This window comes from Drosophila tropicalis, unplaced genomic scaffold (genome assembly GCF_018151085.1).
Source record: "Drosophila tropicalis isolate 14030-0801.00 unplaced genomic scaffold, ASM1815108v1 contig_158, whole genome shotgun sequence".
NCBI classification, from domain to species: domain Eukaryota; kingdom Metazoa; phylum Arthropoda; class Insecta; order Diptera; family Drosophilidae; genus Drosophila; species Drosophila tropicalis.
The window spans coordinates 8,123,378-8,146,301 of NW_027172602.1; the positions used below are offsets into that span (position 1 = coordinate 8,123,378).

The 22,924-nt window shown below is 35.4% G+C and overlaps 3 protein-coding genes across 5 annotated transcripts; all 3 read left to right on the plus strand.

Moving 5' to 3' along the window:
* The first annotated feature begins 1,120 nt into the window (after positions 1 to 1,120).
* Hk (Hyperkinetic) lies at positions 1,121 to 14,536 on the plus strand. Of its 3 annotated transcripts, none has more exons than XM_068300121.1 (11): positions 1,121 to 1,213; positions 1,363 to 1,451; positions 2,504 to 2,597; positions 2,809 to 3,279; positions 3,755 to 3,969; positions 11,919 to 11,989; positions 13,034 to 13,352; positions 13,422 to 13,549; positions 13,672 to 14,012; positions 14,078 to 14,296; positions 14,397 to 14,536. In XM_068300121.1, the coding sequence occupies exons 1-11, from the start codon at positions 1,136 to 1,138 to the stop codon at positions 14,496 to 14,498; spliced, it is 2,127 nt and encodes a 708-aa protein (XP_068156222.1). In that variant the 5' UTR covers positions 1,121 to 1,135; the 3' UTR covers positions 14,499 to 14,536. The 3 variants fall into 3 exon arrangements, with proteins under 3 accessions (XP_068156222.1, XP_068156231.1, XP_068156241.1); XM_068300130.1 differs by having other exon boundaries at positions 13,675 to 14,012; XM_068300140.1 differs by lacking the exons at positions 1,121 to 1,213; positions 1,363 to 1,451; positions 2,504 to 2,597; positions 2,809 to 3,279; positions 3,755 to 3,969 and adding exons at positions 6,912 to 7,079; positions 10,710 to 11,598 and having other exon boundaries at positions 11,919 to 11,965; positions 13,675 to 14,012.
* A 160-nt stretch (positions 14,537 to 14,696) lies between these two features.
* LOC137584640 (uncharacterized) lies at positions 14,697 to 20,992 on the plus strand. The gene has a single exon (XM_068300152.1). The coding sequence runs from the start codon at positions 14,718 to 14,720 to the stop codon at positions 15,315 to 15,317; it is 600 nt and encodes a 199-aa protein (XP_068156253.1). The 5' UTR covers positions 14,697 to 14,717; the 3' UTR covers positions 15,318 to 20,992.
* Positions 20,993 to 21,654: 662 nt separating this feature from the next.
* Roc1a (Regulator of cullins 1a) lies at positions 21,655 to 22,455 on the plus strand. Its single transcript, XM_068303609.1, has 3 exons — positions 21,655 to 21,824; positions 21,956 to 21,983; positions 22,048 to 22,455. The coding sequence occupies exons 1-3, from the start codon at positions 21,747 to 21,749 to the stop codon at positions 22,266 to 22,268; spliced, it is 327 nt and encodes a 108-aa protein (XP_068159710.1). The 5' UTR covers positions 21,655 to 21,746; the 3' UTR covers positions 22,269 to 22,455.
* Positions 22,456 to 22,924: the final 469 nt, after the last annotated feature.

Below are 22,924 nucleotides of genomic sequence, written 5' to 3' on the forward strand. Positions count from 1 at the left end.
TCCTTTCCTTTCGTTTCGTTTAGTTTCTATTGAAATGTCGCCAAATGTTGATGAATGAGCCAAAATCATTTAGAGACTACTACTAAGTTTAACTAACCATTACAATCGACACACACCACCGACAACAATAACAACAACAACAACAACAACAAACATCAATAAGAACAACAACAAATACATACACTTGGAGGTAAGAAGTAAGTCTTATACTCTTTTTATCTCTCTCTTTCTCTCTCTCTGTCTCTCACACTCACCCATTCTGGTGTCTTGTAGTGTATCATTCCCATATATACATATATATATCTACATATATATATATATATATATATGTATGTATAAATAGTTTATATAACATTTAGCTATTCGGTTATGCAATTGATTATGTATATAATTTCAGATTATTTCGGCTTGTAGAAGGCTGGTGTGTTATGAAACAAACAAAAAACTAAAACATAAACAAAACAAAAGACGACAATTATGTATATATATATGAAAAATATGTACATATATACATACATACATACAAACATACATACATATGTACATTACATTGCAGATATTTCATCAAATCGGTGAAAGCGTAGAATTAGTATATTGTATTTGCCTTTGATAGAGAATGAACAAACCCCCCCACCCCCACCAATCCCTCCCTATGCTCATTTGGGGTATCATTAACAATAAAGTAACTTGAATTTGAACTATTTTCAATCTTCATTCAACTGTCATTTGTAAAGATCTCTAATCTTCAAATATGAACAATTTTTGTTGGCCAAAATGGTTGTTGATTTCTTAGAAGAGCTTAAGAGGTAAGCTTTGCACTAACCCTCAGACCTTTGCCGTTCCCCCGCCCCGCCCCTCCTTCCTAACCCACTCAAGCAGTCATTCTGCTAATGGAATGAGATATTGTTCCGGGTATCGGCAGAAAGTGACAGAAATCGCCAATGGCGTAACCATTGCTAAATGCCACCTGTACACACACACACACACACAAACACACACACACGCACACGCATACTTACATGTACATATGTATGTGGTTATATGCATTCATTTGCCACTTTTACCTTCAATGTCAATGCTATCTGCGCAGTTTTTTCAAACAAACTGCGCGATTGGCAACTAAAAGACTCAATATATGGGAAATTTTTTTTTTGTTTTTTTACCTCACCTATCCGTCTATTCTGTTCTGTTCTGTTCTGCTCGCCAGTGTCAGGTATTAGCCATTTGTATTAGCAACCCGAGAGAGGCAAATGAAATCATATGCTTTTTTTTTTTTTTTTTCTTGTGTTTCTGTGTGTGTGTGTGTTTTATTTCATTTCTTTGATACAAAAATATGAGCGTGTAATTATTATATCCACGTAGTGTATAGCCATACATGTCACCGCCGCGGAAACTGAACAGATACTTAATGGCTGTGCGTGGACGCCGCCAAGAGCAGGAGCCATGCGAGCGTAAGTAAAATGTAAGCGTTCGGCAAATCATAAATCCCCAGCCCCAGCCTCTCTCCTAGCATTCCCCCTCCACTCCCCTCCCACCCACAGAGCAATTTCCATTTGCCAACCTTCATCCTTGAAGGCGCAACAGCATATTGTAATAATCCAATTTCTTTTCGGTGACAATGCAAACTTAAACTTTCAACTTTCAAGTAACCAAATGAAAAACAATGTAAATAAGTCCATCTAAATATGAGATTTGGTTATTACTTGCATGGGCGTAGCCAGGACTTTTGTATTTCATAGTGGAAAGAGGTTAGAACCCTGCTCAAAAGTGACAAAAAAGAATGTCTCTAGGGCTTGTAATCGTTTCTGGTTTTTCGTTTTGACGGTCTTTGTGCATATCAAATAAGATTTATGCTTTAAAATACATACATTTACAACTAGAAATTAAATATTTATAAAGAGAACAAATATATATAAACACACACAACAAATATACATATATATATAGAGCGAATGCACTGTGAGAAATGAATGAAACGATTTAAAACGTAAAATTAATCAACTTGAAGTGCTTCTTACATTGAAATGAAATTTAAAAGCAATTAGTGTTTTTTTTTTTCCCAAGGAGCAATTGGTTTGCTTATTAGTGTTAAAATTAATTTGGTTTTTTGTTTTTTTGGTTGTGTTTTCTTTCTTTTTGAATGAAAGGGTGAGGCAAGTGCTCGTTTTGTCACCCCCCTCGCTACGCCCATTATCATTATCATTTTCAGTTTCAAAATCATCTTTTAAAAACCACAACCAACCAGAATCCATTTCCAATTGAAAAAATAATGTCTTGTAGTGTATTCATTTTGTTTTGATTTCATTTTGTAAATGCTTCTTAAGACGAGCATGATGTAATTTCATGTTTTGGTTTTGTTTTGGGTTTCGTTATGGTTTATTAGTTTATGTAGTTGCATGTGAGAAGAAGCATATTAAAGTTGCCAGCGAAGAGCAATCAAATGAATAATCAAGTGTTGCTTTGTTCTGTCTTTCTGCTATTCTTAATGTATTCCTGCAGACAGCAAAACATCCCAAACCGACGAGGAAAAACAACGCGATCGACAGCGCAACGAGCGTGAAGCCAAAAAGGAAGAGCAGGACGCCATTAACTATAAGGTGAGTGTGGGCTGCGTCGCCAGTTATAACTCTGGAGTATCTCTATGTTCTGCGTAACGCGTATCAACTGCAAACATAACCGATTAGCAAAACGCTTAAGAAGTAAGCCACAAATGAATAATGAATCGCGGTTGAGAAATATGCCAGCATAATATCCTATATACACTAATTTATAGTAAGAATGCATTTTGCAACAATTGCATGTAAACAGCGCGACAAGGAGCAACGGGAGGCACGTTTGTTGGACTTTGAAATACGACGTCAACAGAAGCGTGAGGAACAGAATCAGCAGCGACAGCAGCAACAGCAACACCAGCAACACCAGCAACACCAGCAACAGCAGCAACAACAGCAGCAGCTATGCCATCAGCAGCAGCAGCAGCAGCAACAACAGCAACAATCTAGTGAAAAGAGTCCGCCCACAACATCAACAACATCGACATACGCAAATTCCCAGCAACAGCAACAGCAACTGCAGCAACATCTACGACAGACACCAACACCGCATCAGAGTGGCAGCGGAAGTGCAAACACAAATACACCTGTCACACCCAAATTGCAAACACCGCCATCAGCTACCATCGATCGATCCATTCCACCCGCCTTTCGCAGTCGTTCCATAGAACGTGAGATTCTCTACGAACGCAAACGCTTCTCAACGTTGGAATCAGTTGAAATAAAGGTTGATTTCTCTTTTAACATGTTTCTCACACATTTTTTTTTGGCAATGAAATGGGGAAAGATCCGAATAGCAATTTTGTAGTACTTTCTTTGGTATGAACAAGTTGTTGAAGCAAATTGTGTTCGTTAACCGAGGGTCTGCAGTATACATTTACATATTCCTGATCTGTAGATCGGGACAACTTCCTACACATAATCAAGTCTTTTTGTCTGACCCCTCCGTATGCCTTTCTATACTTTGAATTCCATCAGCTCAAATCACTTGATGATAAAACTATCATTGTTAAAACATTGTTATTTTTCAAGCGATTATCAATCATAGATAGGCCAGATTTACAGTCATTTTAAATAAGTCTTAAAGGTGACTGATCATTCTTATTTGTGAGCTATTAAACTTTGGCATGACCAAAGTTAGTTTCTCTGGTTTCTTTCTGGCTTTAAAATAATTGAATTTGTTTTTAAACTTCTTGTCCTAGGAACACGAAAGCCCGGCTTCAACGCAGCATATCTTTAACGAAACGGGAACTTTGTCTTCAGCAACGGCGGGCCCACCAGCAACAGCTGCAGCTGCCACAGCTGCCATAATACCAATACTACCGTTGGGCGTTGCGACTCTCCGCGATGATTCTACGGAGTCCGAACAGTCAGTGCCCTGTACACAGAACCAATTGGATGCCTATCATCGCATCATGTAAGTCAACAAAACATATATACATAAAACAAATAGCAAAATGAAATGAAAGAATTGATAAATTCTTTATCTAGTTCCTATGACAGCTATATAATTTATCCCTATATATGTATATAAATCTAGGGGGGGTATTTATTAAATGATCTACGAAGAAGAGGATGATTTACTTTAGCTTTTGCATATTTGTTTTTGTATTTGTACATTGAAATAAAGTAAAAAGTGGATATCTTATTAGATATTAGATATGTCTTGGGGGGCTTATATCGTTTAGTTTAGCTTGTCGTTGATAAAGATTAGGTAGGCCAAGAATAGGTAGATTGTCCGCATCGTAAAGCAACTTTATTCGATAGATTATAAGCAAGGCTCGAACATCTGTTGTCCTGCAACTGGGACAGTCCAGTGAGTTTCATTTGTTCGCATGAGTTGCTGTAAGGCTGTGTCCGGTGAACATGCCTGTGAGCATCCTGCAATCTTTGCGTTTCCGCCCTAGTATCTGCGTTGCCGGCTACAAGTTCTCTTAGCCATGCGGCAAATGGTACATTAAAGATGAAAAATTCTAATAATTTCTTTACCCTGTCTAAAGAACTATAGCCCTACATATTTATTTATATGTGATGTAAATTCATTCATTCACTAATTCATTCCTTTTGGCAGTGAGAGCTTTCGCATGCATTGCCATAAGCTTTCTAACAAAAAAAGTAGCTTTTTGCAATGCAGATGCCAGAACGAACATAAGAACAAGTGAATGCATTCCAATGCACCTATGTATGTACATACAGATGTACATGCATACATCATGGACATGCCAAAAGAAAAACAAATCTCGGAGTACATAAAAACATACTTACGAAAGAAAATCGACGCGAAATTGCTTCAACTCTTTTTCTTTTGGAGGTTTTTATTATATGTCGAGAGAAACACTTGGCCTGAATTTTCCAATTCACTTTTGCTGAGATACGCCCAAAATGTAACCGGTTTATTTATAATTTCTCCATCGGGGTTACGCTTACGTGGCACAAAATTTACACTCTCACTACCCCCACCCCCACTTCCACTGCCCACTCCCTAGCTAACAAACCAAACATCAGGGAGCTTTGCATCTTAAATGCGCAAATATAGCCATTAACCAAGTTTCACCCAAAGGATATGATAAAGGCATGACACAAAAGTCGCCACAATGTTGAGAGAGAGAGAGAGTAAGAGGGAGAGACATAGACTATTAAATTGACCAATTTTATTGTCAAAATGCCAATTGTTAGCACCTATAACAGAGCTTCATGAAGTAAACATATGAAATATTACTCATACGCCACCGAAAATGAAGAAATACAAAATGATCGCCCAAATAACTTATAAGCTGTGTCTACATACATATGTGATGTTAACCAAGAATGTTGTATTTGTATTTGTTACCCTAAAATTGATTGTTGAATCATCAAATCGCTAATTTAACTACTAATTGGGGAGTTGGATTGACTGTAAATCATCATTCTTTATAGATATACCTTTGACTTTTCCCACATTCGATTGTCAATCTATATAAAAGTATCATTACTTTTTGATTGATATTGATTGTTAATCAAATTTCTCATGCAAAAGATTCCATCATGCAATTGTAATAGACATACAAATGTTATTCGTATTGCAATTCACATACCAAATAATTGATTTGAACTAAAAGCTAAAAACAACTAAATTTGCTTTCGAATTCGAAATCGATTATTAAATATAAGTTACCAGTCAGTTACCAGGGTCAGATTAATCAAATATTCACATCGATCGATGAGCCAAATATATGATCGAAAATGCTACTAAAAGTACTACCCCAAATGTTAGCATTGCATACCCTGCATGCAAGTTCATTATAAGTTATTGCGGATTTAATGGATATTGTCCTTGCACCACAAAGATTCATATTACTCGCATACATAGTGTGTGTGTGTGTGTGTGTGTGTGTGTGTTTGCATGTATGAATAATGTATACTGTGTATACATACATGTCATACGTACATCTGTGTAATGTACGTACATATGTACATACTTACGTATGTAGGAAAACAGGCAACCGGCAGTTAGCCAATTTGCAGCCAAAGTGGTGGGCTGGCTGTAGATGGCTTACATATATCTGATGGCGATGGTAATGATGGTGATAGTGGTGATGGTGGCCTTTCAAAGTGGGACACGTGCGACTCAGAATTCACCACAAAAACAGAGAGCCGGAGACCAAAAAATTTACTTGATGCGAATTTTAACTGCGCGCGCTCTCTCTCTGTCTCTCTCACAAACGATGGCTCTCTCGCTCTGACTTTCTGCCTGCCTCTTTTTGTTGCTCGGCCTGGGCACACGAGCAAATTTGATACCCTTTCCTAAGGCATTCCTAACTAGAGCTGGAACTAAACTAAAATCAAGTAGCCAAAATTTTCCAAATATTGCTAGACTTTCTTTTTTCATCCTTTAATTATTATTATTCGTACTTTTTTTAGGGTATAGAAAAAGTCTGAGTGTTGGTTTACTTGATTTCCATCATGGCCTGACCGTTACCTTTCAAATAACACGTGCATTTTCGTCGCGTTTCGCCTCGAGCTTTGGTTTTTTTTTTCTATTTTTTCGCGCAAATTTCCCTCGTTTTGTAGTTTGTTTTCTTACCAACTGACGTCGCTTGTAGCTCAACAACAACAACACGCGGCCAACAGTTCGTATTCGCAATTTTTCGTTTCTTCTTTTCATCGTCATCTTCTGTTTCTTCTTTTACTTCTTCTAGTGCTCTTTGCTGTTTTCTGTTTTTCCGTTTTATGTTTTTCTTCTTTTACTTTTTTCACATCGTTTCCTTTTGTGCTTGTGTTTTCATATTCTCGACAGAGAGAGAGAGAGAGAGAAAGAGTGAGAGAGAGAAAGAGGCCAAAAAATTTCTTGTTTTGACTTCTCATTGTGGTGTTACGTGTTCCGCGTGTCAGACGACGCGTCTCGCGCGCGTGTTAGGCGGCGAATATATATTGAACGAAATTAGAAAAAAAATAAAAAATAATAAAAATCACATCAAACCAAATATATAATAAATCGAAACAATCGAAACAACAACAACACGATATTTGTATTAATTCTGTATAAATGTAATAAATATCCTCCCTCTATATACATCTAATGATATACATATGCCTGCTGACATTCACACACACACACACACACCACACACACACCACACACACACATACACACATATGTTTAGATTCAAAAATCAAAAAGAATTAATATTGAAATCAATGTGTTTGACTTATTTTTGTTATTCCTTTTCCTTTTCGTCTACAACGTCTTGTCGTGTTTAATGTTGTTGTTTAGTGTCGTCTTTAGTGGCCTTTAATCTGCTGTGTGTGTTAAATAATCGTTGAACATTCTGCTTATAGTTCAGAGTGTCCGTTGCTTGGCTTCCAAATTGGCTAACGAATTAGTTAGCCCATTCCAGAGGGTCACACTCTGATTGCTGCAATTACAAGCGAAAAACAAAAGCAAAAACGAAAGACGAATATTATAATCGAGGCCGGAGTTGAACATGCACTATATAATATATATACATATATACATGGCTAATAACTTATTCATAGAAATATTTATAAACATGGCTCGAATGATGTGCCGAAATCAAAAAGTGAATCATTGTGAATTTTAAGCTCTAATAGTGCATTTCAAAGTGTCCTTCTCTCTCTCTCTCTCTCTCTAAGTGTGTTATTTGTGTTTTATTTTATTTATTTCAATTACTTTAAGTAATTGAAAGTAAAACTAGAAAACGTAACTCATAAACAAAAGATTTCAACAGCAAAACACCAAAACGATTCCGAAGATCAGAGAAACCGCATCCTTTAGGGATGCCGATAACCTTGATTCCAATCAATAATTATTGATTCTGTGTATATTTTGAATGTTTCATTTCCCCTCCCTGGCATACATCTATATATATATATACGAACACATACATACATATGCTTATACATAGATATGTTCAACAGCAGCAGCAGCCCAAGCAATGCCCAAAAAACCAAGCCTAACCGGTCAATGTGGAATAGAGTCAGTGGGTCATCAGAGCAGCCAAGGGTTTTCTTTTTTTTGGTAGGTGTGTGTGTGTGTGAGTGGGGGGGAAGAGAAAGAGGAAGGGAAAAGCCAAAAAATGCGGCATATCGACCGGTATGCTCAGCTCTGCTCTGCTCTCTGTTCTGCTGCTGTCACGCCATATTGCGGTCGTTGAAAAGAACAAACATGCTTACATCTGTTTGTATGTGCACATGTGCATAAATTTATATATATACAAATACATACATACATATATGTACATATATTTATTTTATTATTTGCACTTTTGGCTACGTGCTGCCCAAGAATCAGGCAACGGTTCTGAATGAATAGGCCAGTAAATTCAACCTAATATATATTTGTATATAATATATATATGTACGTATGTAACATCATGTACTGTACTACCAACCATATACATACATACATACATACGTACATATATATGTAAATATGTCTAGCCCTTCAAACTTACACAACTGTTTTTTAGTTCGTCTCTGTGTGGGGTGTGGGTTTTTTTTTTTTTTGCCCCTCTTTCTCTGAGTTACGCGACAACTTGGCTTAGACGAAGGGGGGTTGAAGGGACTGGGGACAAGTGCAGAAAATTGGATTTTAAAAGCCTGGCACCTAAATCTCTATACATACGTGTCTCTATATATATACCACATATGGAACATGTTTTGTGTCTGTGTGTGTGTGTGTGTGCAGCACAAACTCAACTTGCAATATGCAAGGCGGCCGCTGTGACTCAAACATCTGCGATATATCGGGCACCTGCTGGTCAGTTGTATGTAATAAGCTCAAGACCTGGCCTTTTCACAACGTCTACCCTTAAGTTTTCCGTCAAAAGCTTTCCCAGAGCACAAACAAGCAACGTTAATCTGTGTGTTGTGTCAAGGCCAACAAGAAAATTCCCAAAAGCAATGCCAACTAAGATAGTGCCAAATAGTGTCAGATAGTCATTGGTTATGCCGGTTATGTGCCAACTAAGACTATTACGCTTATTAAAAGATGAAAGACCTTTACTTTTCTAATCAGCCCGATCATCATCATCATCAGCCCATGGCGGCTTATACATGAACATGTGTATATACATATATAGATCAGCGAAATCGATGCTACGCCTACATGCAGTACGTTTGATTTATACAAAAACCATAAAAACTAAATCAGAACTTATATATGCACCCACTTCAAACAGAAATATTAGCAGTTTAACTACCTATAAATGTTCAAATTGATATTTTAAGCTATTTTTATACTCTAACATCCTCTGTCTTGCATGTAAATGCCCAGATTGTCCCTTTTTATTTGGTTCGATTCTCTATTTGATCGACATTTGTAGAAGTTATATTTCAATAGACGATCAACACCCTTAAACATATTATCAATCAAGTAAAATGATTCCATATTGGATCGTTTTCGAATTGAACTTTGTGTCCTTCAAAAGCATATTCGTTTTACCTCCTATCACCTATCAGGGCTTGCATTTCTATACCTGAGAAAAGATTTGTTTTTGAATGCAAATCGTAACAAAAATAACACAAGTTTGATTTGAAACTAACTTCATTATTAGACAATTTGGCTAGGAATCGAAAGCGAGAACACGCCTTCAATGCATTCGAAATGGGAAACGAAAAGAGGACTGAAAGGCCTAAAGTTTCTTGTTTCCTTCTCCTTTTCCAGTTCGACTTCGACAGTCTGAAAATCACTAATCAGTGCACGATAAAATCATTGTCAAGGTTAATCTATAATTATCTTTTATTAATTTGAACTAAAATCTATAGATATGCAGACAGAAATCTATATATAAATAAATATATGTATGTATGTAGTAGACATGCGACTTGCCATACGCAATTTAAAATAAGCAGCCAATATAAATCTATTTGTGTACGCGGACATATCTGTGAATCTACACACATACACACACACATGTTCAAATTCTATGATGCAGTGTTTAAAGAACTATAATCTCTTCTACATATGCATATAATTTAGAATGTTTAACATCGTGTGGTGAAAAGTTTTTTCATTAACACTTCTCTACTTGTGACAGTAACTGCAAAAAGACTTCAAACAAGATGGGGCAATCAGTGCCGATTTAGCTGATGCTATAAGCTATTTGAAAATTATTGATCATTAAAAAAATTGATCAAAAATTGATCAAAAATTTGTCTTTACGAATGAATCTGTGACATCCTTTTGTATCAATTAAGAAAGTGGAGCCTACTTTTTGGCGCTTAGGGACTTCAATTCAATATGCTCATAAGCAAATTTAGAAGTTTGTAGACTTTATTTTGATTTTCCAAGTTCATTTAAAGAAATTCTTTAAAAATAAACAACAAAAAAAACTCTCACTTCATATCTTATTCAAATGGATATAATCGAATTGAGCGGCATGGGGACCGAATTTAGTCCAACTCAAGAGTCTAAAACCCTTGGGATCAGGATATATTGTATGCAGAATTTGTGTGGCCAGCAGCTGATTCATAAATCGTGACTTGTTTGAGAAACAAAGGGAATCAAATACTTGAATTATTTAACCAAAATGGCTCAGCTTCCGGGCCAAGTTGGTTGCTTTACACTTTTATTTTATTTTGTCTGCCAAAAACCGGAAAGGGGAGGGCAAAATTCTCTGTCACGTACTCTAATTGCTTTCCCAACACAAACAACAGAAGGACAAACAAGTTACATGGCATACGGAAAACAAAATAAAAAATAATTACAAAAAAAAAAAAAACAATAAAAAGAAACTTTTTACTGGACTTTGCCTTAAATTATGCTTATACACATACAAATTGTGATGAGTAGTCCAGTATTGGTGCAAAATAAATAGTAACAAAATAACAAAAACAAAAACTAATTGAGTAAACGTACAAATTCTAAAAAATCAAATTACTTAACTGATGATCTATGGTGGCCAATTGGAAGTAATATTTGGATACAAGGCGATAGACACAAGCAATTCAAGATGTCAATGGCTTTATGCAATTTGAATAATGATGGCAACCAGGCTAATGCCAATAAAGCAGCCACTAGCAATGCACCTGCCACTCAAGCCCAAGGCCAAGCTCAAACGCAGGGGCAAGGGCAGGGACTAGCTCAAACCCAATCCGATCTGGGGCATACACAAGAGAGCATTATCGATTCAACTAGTGCTACAACACCTCTGCTCTTTGGCCACGACAACGAGCCGATCAATGCCAATTTGGTGGCCACTCAGCCACTTAGTCGAGATGGCCATGGTGATCCATCAATAGCACTGCCTGCACCAGTTGCCATACAATTGGAGCTTGCCACCACCAGCAGTTGTTCATTGGCACACACAACAACCAGCATGGCCGACAATACGTATACGTCGACAACTACGATGCCGTCGCGATTGAATGGCAGTCTCATAATGGCATTGCCCAGTCCATTGAATTTTGTTACGGGCACAAGCAATCCTACGGTAACGACCACAGCCATAGCCAATGGTGCTGCAGTCACTTCCTCCGCGACCAATGACAACAATAATAATATGGACAATGCAAGCGATGATTCGAATCCGGTAACCATATACAGGTAATATCCATAAAGACCAATCATTTATATTAGTCAAAGATATTAGTCTTTATATAATTGTGTGTCTATTAATGTGTGTGTGTGTGTGTGTGTGAGTGTGTGTGAGTGTTGTAAACGTATTACATTGTTATTGTGAACACAAAGCACACACAGATTTAATAAAGGTTTCATCATATCGATTCATCAGTTTGATCATTATATCAGTTTTATCAGATAGTTAGCTGTCATAGGAATAGATACTTGTGTGAGGAGCTGAAACAAGGCGGATTGATTTCTATCGAAAAACATATTTGCTTAGATGATTGCCGATTTCTTTTCAGGTGCCGGGCCCCAATAGCGTCACTCGACTGTATGGAGGAGTTCAGTGGTACGGGCGGTCATCTTGATTTCGGTATCGAATCTCTCACACTATCCATATAGGATTATTATTATTATGATTTTTGTTGCCTTTTTCTTATGCGCTTCTAAGTTTTATGTTTCTTTTTGTGTGTGTGTGTGTGTGTGTGTGTGTGTGTGCGAGTGTCTCAATCTCAGAATGGATTTTTAGCTTGTTTTAGCTTTAGGTGATGCTTATGCAATGTACTCAAATAATTAAATATTTATGTTTGCACATACAAACACACAATGAACATGGTCATTTGTTTGATTAATTTGTACAATAAAAAACAAAATCCAAAAGTAAGCATCTACACGCAATAGAGAACAATGGCCACACGCACTTTTCCTAACGACAAAATGACAAACAGAAATGAAAATGGAAAATTCTTTTCATGCACTTGGACAAAAAAATGTAGAAATTTAAGAAGCAACTCAACCAGCTACCCAAAAGAAAAAAGCTTGTTTGCATGGCTTAACATATACTTTTTTCTTTAAGTGTACCTATCCTTTTTTCATTGGTTTTCAGACCACTGTCCGTTGGCCAATGACCAAAGACAACTCACGATAAGACAAATAGAGAAAGAAAGTGGTAAAAAACGAAATAATCTATTTCAAATTTTGTACCCTAACAAATAGAAAAGGAAATGTTTTGTATGTGTGTGTGTGTGTGCAGTTGCAAGGACACTTGATTGATATTGTTTTTTTGTTTTCTTTTGGTAAGGCCATACAATATTCGGCTTGCCGTATAGAGAGCACTTAATACTTTAGCTTGGTCGTGTATTAATAGCATTGTAAGTAAGTATGCTTACTTAAGTACTTACTTTTTTTTGCTTTTTTTTTTTTGGTATTTTTTTATGTAGTAGTTTTGTGTTGATTTCTGCACGTTTTGTGAGTAACTTTTAACAAAAAAAAAAAAAAGAACCAAAAACTAAAAAAAAAGGCTTTCATTCTTTTCACTAACAAACGCACATTTTGAACGAACATTTTCATGTGGCACGTCAACCGAACAACACTACAACTACTTACAACATGTATCTGGGCATTCCTTGGAACGCAGGCCGCTCGATAAGTCTTGGCTCGAATCCGGCATTGCCATTGCGACATGGCTCCACTCCGACGCCTGGTCTGCGTTATAAGAATCTGGGCAAGAGTGGTCTTCGCATATCGAATGTGGGGCTGGGCACATGGCCGGTTTTCTCACCGGGCGTCAGTGATGAGCAAGCCGAGGCCATACTCAAGTTGGCCATCGAAAGTGGCATTAATCTGTTTGACATCTCGGAAGCTCATTCGGAGATGGAAATCGGCAAGATACTGCAGAGAGCCGGATGGAAACGGACAGCCTATGTTATTACCACTAAAGTGTATTGGAGTACCAAGTGAGTGTAATCGATTATTGTGCTTATCGTGATCAGAGTTAATCGTCGTTATCGTTATCGATCATGCAGATCCGAGGAGAGAGGCCTCTCACGCAAACATATTATAGAGTGCGTTCGTGCCAGTTTACAGCGTCTGCAATTGCAATATATTGATATAGTTATAATCCATAAGGCAGATCCCATGTGCCCCATGGAAGGTAAGCTATTAACATCCCTAACCAAAAATGTTTCTCAGTGTGTGTGTGTGTGTGTGTGTGTGTATGTGTGTGTATATTTAACCGTATATTATTTCATTTCAAACCATTGCACATTACTTTAGAAGTGGTGCGAGCTATGAGTTACGTAATACAGCAAGGCTGGGCCATGTATTGGGGTACAGCCAGATGGTCTCATGTGGAAATAATGGAGGCCTATACCAATTGCCGGCAATTCAATTGCATTACACCCATAGTCGAACAGTCCGAGTATCATATGTTCTGCCGTGAGAAATGTGAGCTCTATTTGCCCGAGATGTATAATAAGATTGGTGTCGGTCTCATGGCCTGGGGACCATTGTCGATGGCTTTAAGCGATACCCAGAATGGAGATAAGATATTTTTGCCTAAAGGCTCTTTCAAAACGAAAAGCTTTTCGTGGACCGAAGATGAGATTAATCGAAATGTAAGCTGCATTTTCTTTTATACCTCTGGTTTTTTTCGTTTATCTTGTTTTCTTTTGTTCTGTAGGCTGCACTTTCCCCCCAAGGTAGTTGGGGTAAGGATCGTATCGAAGAAGGTCGCCGACATTGCGATCGTTTGCGAGATTTGGCAGCTCTGGCCGAGAAGCTTGGCTGCAGTCCAACACAATTGTCTATTGCTTGGTCTCTTAAGCACGAGCCAGTACAGTGCCTTCTATTGGGCGCTACCTCAGCAGAACAGTTACATCAAAGTCTGCAATCACTTCAGGTATGTGAATAGCAGATCTATGGAGCTTACTTCAAGTAATAAAAACAATTTGTTTATCTAATTTTGTATCCTTTGTCTCTCCCCTGTTTCTCTATTTTAGCTACTGCCGCGACTGTCGTCAAGCGTTATGTTGGAATTGGAACGAATCTTAGAGAATAAACCAGTGCGGCCGCCAATGATATCAACGTTGGCCCTTCGGTGACAATCAGCTTGCCCGCAGGGTCCACTCAGCCTGAGCGGTGGTGGACCCTGCGGTGCTGACTCGCCAAAGCATGAGGATGAGGCCTTTATTGACGAAGTGGACGCTAAGGATGCTACAAAGCAGGGTTTCTGTGTTATTCAGTGACGAAAGGAGTCCTTAGATATTGATAATAAATTTTTGAAAGTGATTAGTAGTAAAACTAGCCTAAGTAGCAATACTATGACAACAACAATAAGCAAGCAAGAACTACAGCAGCAGCAGCAGCAGCAACAACAAACAATGCTCAATAATAGCTCCGCAGCGGTAACAGCAACAACGATCACAGGACCTGCCATTAGCCAAACGTTTGCAAGGACATGCATGGTCAGCGTTAGCGGATTCAACGACACAACACAAACACAATTCGATCCTTTACATTCAGGCGGCAGTGGCCATCAATTGATACGCATTATCAGCCACTGTGACTTGCAATGCCCCGCCCCAGCTCAAACACTCTCCCCTCTACTAGCATCCACATCCATGACACCAAAACCAACTCAGTCACCATCACCATATTTTCTATCACCCTACATGGCTGTAGGGGTTAGTGGAACTGCATCCAGTTTACTGACCCCATCCACGGGCAATATTCGCCGCTCATCGACTTCCGACATCAAATCGAAATCGAGTACAACCGATCTACTAAGACGGGCACGGGAACGACGCAGTGCATCGCACAGTGGTCTCACACGTGGCGGAATGCGTGGCGGTGGCATAGGCATGGGCATGGGTATCGGTGGTGGTGGTGGTGCTGGGCGACGAACCAGCATGGCCCTCTAGGATAATGATGATCAAAGATCTTTTTATCCCCTATCTTTACATTATTTTGTTGTCATATCTTTTTTCTAGGTTTCGTTTCCCTCTCTCCCTTTGCACTTTCTTCTCCTACTTCTTCTTCTTCTTCTTCGGTCTGACTGTCTGTCTGTCTATGACTTTTAACCTACTATATACATACATACATACATACATACATATATATATTATTAATCTTTAGGCCCGCTCATGCTCACACCCTTCCAAAATTTTATGACAATATTAGATCCTAACTACCGTTAATCGACAGCCAATATTCTATCTAATCATACAAAGAAAAAAAAAACAACATAAAAAACAACACCAAAAAAAAGAAAAACTTACTAAATTTTTTTTTTTTTTTTTTTGTTAATTACTTATTCTAGTGAAAAAAGAGCCTTCGCTCACACACACACACACACACACACACACACACAGATACACAAACACAATTGTGCTTACATCTTATGCGCATCTTAGATCATTAATGAAAAAAATATAAATTATGTGAAATTTCATATCAAGACAAAAAAAAAAAAAAATGCAAAGAAAGAAGAAGAAAGAAAAAAACAACAGTGAAAAGCTGATAAAAACAAAAAAAAAAACAAAAAAATAATATAATGTAATTCATTCTAAAAGTCTTTTCGATTAATCTATTGTCAAACTAAGGGACTTCATGAAAAAAAAAAAAAATACGCAATTTTTAGCTAACACATAGAACAATTGAAATCAAATCTTATAATATATATATATAATATATATATATATATAGGCATTACTAAAATAATTAGCAGTAGATAAAACAAATGAAACAATTGAAACAAAACCAAGCAAATTTTTTTAACAAACAAACAAACCAAAAGAAGAAATTAACAAAAAAAAAAAAATCAAGAACGATTAAGCAATTGCCTTTCTTAAGAAGTTTATATTTTAAATAAATGCAGAATATACATACATATATATACACATATACATACATATATAACAACAACAACAACAACAAACAAACAAACATCACAACAACAACAAAAAAAAATGAAAGAAATTATTGAAATAAAAATTGTTATTATTAAAATAAAAAAAAATAAATAGTTGCATACAATTAAAGGAAACCAAAAAATTGCAATATTGTATGTACGTACGAGCCTCGAATTCCTTCTCTTTCCTTGCCATACCCACACAAACACACACACACACACACACACACACACACGGACACATCTAAAATAAGCTCTGTTTGCCCTCTGAAGTATGCAAAGATTTTTGAGCAAACGTTCCTAATGTTCAATGAATGATGCATCGATGCAGCAATGTTAATTAGTCAAACGTTTTATGAATCAATTCTTTGGCATACTTTAGGGGGCTAAACTTACATCATTTTATATCCCTGGATCATACTTTGCACACAAGATCCTTGAAATCTGCAAAGACTCATACCAATACACACACACACACACACACATACATCAATAACATATACATGTTAAGTGTTCATCATAATGTGTACATTGGATGTATGTATATGTATACAGTGAAACCTCGATATAACAAATTCTTAGGTCAAATCTCTCATAAGAAAAGGGACAAGGCAAATCTAAAGATAAAGAAGTATTTATCCCTTCAACAGACTCGTTATATTGCGGTTTCACTGTACTTGTATACAAACCAAAGGGGAATGCAACCAAAAAGCGATTTTCTTAAGTAAGGTCAGAAACATATTCACTTTCTCATGCTTAAATTCAAGTCGTAACGATTCTAAAGAAGTTTTAGTTTACAAAAACAAAACACATTGTTCAAGTGCTAACTCAAAATCAAATTTTAGTGGCTGCATTCCCTTCGATTACCCCCCCTTTTCCACCTCCACCACCAACTCCTGTTCCTTACATTCAAAAATTACTCATAAACTTGTCTAGTGTTTATTTTTTATCATTGAAGTACATAAAGTCTTTTCACATACGGACTGTGATTTAATGGAAAAAAGAAAAAAAGAAAAACAAAAACAAATCATATATATACACATCTATATATATTGTAATATATATGTATACATATGTATATTGATGAAGATTCAATAAATTTAGTTCTATAAGAAAAGAAGAATACCAAAAAGCGAATCATCTAAAGCAATAAACATTATTAGCTCAAGCCAACTAAAAATTTCCTTCGAGGTGCATATGTAACTAACTTAATACTTACTTACTTTAAATTTTTCAACTAACTGGTTTAACATTTCAAAATGTGATTGCCTTATAACGTACACATAAAATAATATGCAATTAAGACAAACACACATACTAACAAACGAAACATATGAAACTACAAAAGTATGTAATTACATAAGTATGTACATATATGATTCATTATTGGCATTATTAGAGATCTGCCATTCGGAATCGATATAAGTATACTAATGCTCACTGCTCACAATTTGCGTTGGGTTTGACGATAGGAACCAATAAAATTATCAATGACATTTAATTGTTTTTGTTTTGATTGATTTTTCATTTTGTTTGTTCTTTGTATTTGTAGTTAATCCGTCCTTAAAAGAACAACCAAAGCAACTAACTAATAACTAAGAGTAACTAGCCCTTTAGCTAACAAATACCGACTAGCCACTTTCATCATAATGTGTACTTAGCCATGTCAGAGAGAGAGAGAGAGAGAGAGTGAGGGGGAGAAAGAGTGAAAGAGATAGAGTTAATCTATTAAGCAATGGCAAATTTCAAATTCAAAAAAATTATTCCTTATGGGTTTGGAAAGCACTAACTTGGATCTAGGGATGCAAAAATAAGGAACTTTGCCCCTTAAAGTATGCAATATGCTGTAAAAGTATGCATTTTAACAATTTTTATACCTTTTCGTTAATATTGTAACTTAAAAAGTGTTTATAAACAATATTTTGCTTCAAGGATGTATGGATATTGCATACTTTAGGGGGCCAAAGTGCCCCCTCATTTCACAGCCCCCTGGATCCGCTAAGGCTGCCTGCAATCATCAAACAAAAGCAATCAAATTCCAATAAATTTTATTTTAACTTTAAAATTGAATAAAAGGAAAGGTAAATGAAAAGGAAAAACAAAGCTCGCCAACTTTCACACCAAAAGAAACATATCGCTCCATAAGCAATTATTTTGTCGCCCTTTCACTAAGCGTTTTCTTTGTTAATGGTAAAAAGCAAAAAAGGAAAAGTATCAAGGCGAAATTTGAGTATATCAAGCTAAGAAAGGTCGCCAAATATTAACTATTTAATGCTAAACGTGTGAAAAATCAAATGAAAAAGAATTCTTTGTTAATTAATCTGTAACAAGTTTAAGTGAAATATCATAAGTTTTTCTAGTTAGACCTAGAAAGGAAAGGAACAAATTTATATTAGATATCAAAGCTACATCGTTTGGGCATCGTTCAAGATGCATACAAAATGTCTATTTCATATGATGGGCAACACGTCGTATGTGTGATATTTGATTGCCTCTTCATTTATGCCTCTTTTTTCCTTAAGTTTTTCACTTTTCTTTACTTTTCTTTTGCCTAAAATAATTAGATATGGATAATATTACAAATGTAGTTTCTTTTGCCGCTTTGATTTTTGTTAAACATCGATTACATACATACGAATTGACATGTTTATATACCTACATATGTACATACATAAGTGGATTACATCATACATATTTTAATCTGTCGTTATGTTATATTACATTTAAATCATAGCTAGTTCTATATAATAAAATGAAATGGCATCTAAAAGTGAAAAGTGAATGAAGAAAATGCTGATGATGACTATGATGATAATGCATTATGTATCTATGTATGTATGAAAAGCCTGATGATTTCCAAGTATGTATGTATGTATGTATGTATGTTCATATGTACTTAATGCAATTAATTTGCCAACTTTATTGAATGAAACTAAAAAGTATTAAGCAAGTGAGGCATTAGACAAAGCTAAAAGATAACTAATTAATAATAATATCTAGACAACCAATTTTACTTGATGTAACAACAAAATAATACAAGAATGAAAAGTTTATGATAACAATAAGAACACTAAAACCACAACATTTACTTTATACAAAAATACAAAAAAACACACACTTAAATAATAATATTAATAAAAATACAATAAATAATAATGTGCTTAAAGAAAAATGCAAAATGCATAAACATATATACATACATATGTATAAATATATATGTATAACAATTATTTTCTTATCGAAACTGGCAATAATAATTATAAACAATGTATAAGTTAATATTAATATCAATGATTAACATTTAAGCTAATAAAAAGGCAAAGATTGTCTATTAAACACACACACACACATATACACATACATCAACATATATACATACAAAGTACATGATATGCTTAATTTTTGTTTTTTTTTTTTTTAATTCAAAACTAAAAACAAAAGCCAAGCACCTTTTATGTTTAAAACCTTAATTTCGCTCCAAGCGTAAATCAAATAAAAAATTTAATAAAATTATTATAAACTCAAAAATAAAAGACACTTATATCATAATTAAAGACAAAAAGCTAAAGCAACAAAAAAAAAAAAAAAAAAGGGAAAAAAAACATACAAACAATTTTTGCACAATAAATCCGCAGCCAATTTTTATATACCCATACATACATACGTTACACAAAGTGTAATGTCTACTATATACATTCTATATATAATCTAGACTTAAGTTGGTCAAGATGTTAGTACATACATACGTACATACATACATATGTACATATATATATGCTATGTCATCGGCTGAAAGAAACATTTTTAACAATTTCTTTTGTCATACAATTACTATATGGTAGATATGCCATATCAGATCTGATATGATTGAGTATGCATTATTTTATATGGAAATAATTTAAAGTGATTCGCTAACCTAGTATTAATAATGTTATCAAATCCATATCTGTTTGGAAATATCATACATACATATATATGAAGCGCTTCAATTGAATCAAGTTCGAAATGCGGTTAAATTTGACCAATTTAGTTTTTTATTTTAGTTTTCTAAGTGATTTCTGGCCAGTTTGTTTTGAAGAGTGTGTATACATATACATATGTGTATATGTATGTGTGTGTATAGAAATATATTTTTTTTTTCACATTGTCAGTGGCATTTCATTGTGTATTCCATTTGCTCCTCTGTGGATACAAGCACAGGCAATAACAACACAAAATACTTATGTAGTCTCACACACCCACACTGATACCAACACACTCACACACACACACACACACTTGCAATATAGTTGAAAACTTGAAAGTGTAATTGCCAAATCGAAAACCAATAAACACAATTTTCTTTTGCTAACTTAATCAATAAATAACAGATGAACCTCTTAATAATGTATGTATGTATATATATAATAAAAACAATTGTTATATATACATACATCTTACGTAGTTATATTTGACTATAACAAAAAAAGAAATGAAAACAAAACACAATAACAAATAACAAAATGCTTAGACAAGAACAAATTGTTTATATTTCACTGTTAAGAACATTTAATACTAATAATTGAAAAATCGATTGATATAATATATATAAAATAATAATAGTAACACCACCAGCAGCAACAACAACAACACAGCTAAAATACTGAACAATTATATGAAATACAATCTCTTCTCTTTAACCAAAAATCATAATGCTTTTCTTATACTCATTATATACATAAATATCTCGCATGAATAAATACAAGCCCATTTCAGGCAAAATGGATTTGCTCATCTAAATAAACAAACGCAACTTTAACTTTCTAAATAATTCGAATAATTCTGAGAAACTTCGACGTGGTAATGAAATTATGAAACATGATGAAATCTAATCCAACATTTACAGGTTTTAATGACTATCTTATGTCACATACTAGTTTCTACTAATGATTTATATCTACTGCATTTATTAGAAATGAAAGTTTTTTCTGAGAAATGCTAAAATTCTCGTCGATCTTATTGTGCAGTATTGCTCTGCAAATTAAAAAAAAAATTTTTGAAAACAGCGGGAATAAAATTTAACTTTCTGGCAGCGCCATTAGTTAGATTCGATAATCTATTTACGACCTTCAATCGATAACTTATCACCTATAATCGATACTTTGTTGCAAATCATCGATAATTTTTCTCGCAGTGATGTGTTTTTATTAATGTTAGAAAAACTGGACAACAAAACAAAAAGGTTTACGGCAGGTTATGCTTCTCGAATTTTGCTAATTACCGTCTTTTATGGCTTTAGGGAGCTTTGGAAAATAATTACCAAACACCAAAGTATCGACTTATCGATAGACGACATTGATGTTTCTTCCATCCCCACTGCATTGTCATCTTTTGCCGAGAAAGGAGTTAAATCCGCAACACAATTAAACCCAACACTATAACACATTACATTTAATTCACAATGGAAGTTGATGAAGAAGAATTCGAGGTTCCCTCCAGCAGCAGTAAAGGCGAGAAGAAACGTTTCGAGGTCAAGAAGGTAATTACAAACATAGAAAATCGTCGCCCTTGGGGCAATTTAGAGCACAGTCATGCCTCTGCCGCCATCACTACTAACTTTTCACTTCTTTTTTCCCCGCAAACACACACACACACACAACAACAAATCAGTGGAATGCTGTAGCACTTTGGGCTTGGGGTAAGTCATATTTGTCAAAGTTTAAATTTACGATTATAATTTATTAATAATCTACACATTCCAGATATCGTTGTGGACAACTGTGCCATTTGCCGCAATCATATCATGGATCTGTGTATTGAATGCCAGGCGAATCAGGCATCAGCAACCAGCGAAGAGTGCACCGTGGCCTGGGGCGTTTGTAATCATGCCTTCCATTTCCATTGCATTTCACGTTGGCTGAAGACCCGTCAAGTTTGCCCCCTGGATAATCGTGAATGGGACTTCCAGAAATATGGTCACTAGACGAACAACGGGAACACTCGCACACACACCGACACATGCACACACACACACACTTATACAAAATCACATTCATATAAAGGATGAGCAGAAGTGAGATGACCAGTTTCTAGCAACTGGACAATCTAAATAGGAGCATAAAAATCTAAGTGATTCTATTGTCATAACTAATAAATATAAAAACAGAAAACTGTATGTGAATCCTTTGTCCCCAGAAAGAGATAGGGGTACAGTGTTAACTGCCTACAAGCAACGAAACCGAGAGAAACCTCTTCGGATGGATTATTTGCACACAGCATTTGATAATCATAGATATAATCTTAGTTATTTATGAACAAAACAAAGAAAAAACATGTTCAAACTATGCGAATTGTTATTAAATTAACTTTCCTAAAAAACACAACAATGTTTTGTTGTTTAAGGGCTGAATGTTAAGAACGACATCTAAAGTTTAAACGTTTTAAGAATAGAGTTGCCTATGGGCAACATTTTTGTCCTGGAAAGATGAAGTGGCAGATCCAGGTGGATCTAACAGATTATTGGTAATGCATAGGAAACGTTTAGCATTTATTAAGCTTTAAGATCCTTTTAGGAGACAAATCCTTGAAATAGCTTAATATTCGATTAGATGGGATCATGAATATATATCTAATTTATTT

Bases quoted from the DNA above. Each gene is read 5' to 3' on its own strand.
- LOC137584640 (XM_068300152.1), top strand. From the start codon at position 14,718: ATGACAACAACAATAAGCAAGCAAGAACTACAGCAGCAGCAGCAGCAG.
- Roc1a (XM_068303609.1), top strand. From the start codon at position 21,747: ATGGAAGTTGATGAAGAAGAATTCGAGGTTCCCTCCAGCAGCAGTAAA. The intron at 21,825-21,955 runs GTAATTACAAAC...ACAACAAATCAG, and splicing joins AACGTTTCGAGGTCAAGAAG to TGGAATGCTGTAGCACTTTG. The intron at 21,984-22,047 runs GTAAGTCATATT...TACACATTCCAG, and splicing joins TGTAGCACTTTGGGCTTGGG to ATATCGTTGTGGACAACTGT.
- Hk (XM_068300121.1), top strand. From the start codon at position 1,136: ATGGGAAATTTTTTTTTTGTTTTTTTACCTCACCTATCCGTCTATTCT. The intron at 2,598-2,808 runs GTGAGTGTGGGC...GCATGTAAACAG, and splicing joins AGGACGCCATTAACTATAAG to CGCGACAAGGAGCAACGGGA. The intron at 14,013-14,077 runs GTAAGCTGCATT...TTTGTTCTGTAG, and splicing joins AAGATGAGATTAATCGAAAT to GCTGCACTTTCCCCCCAAGG.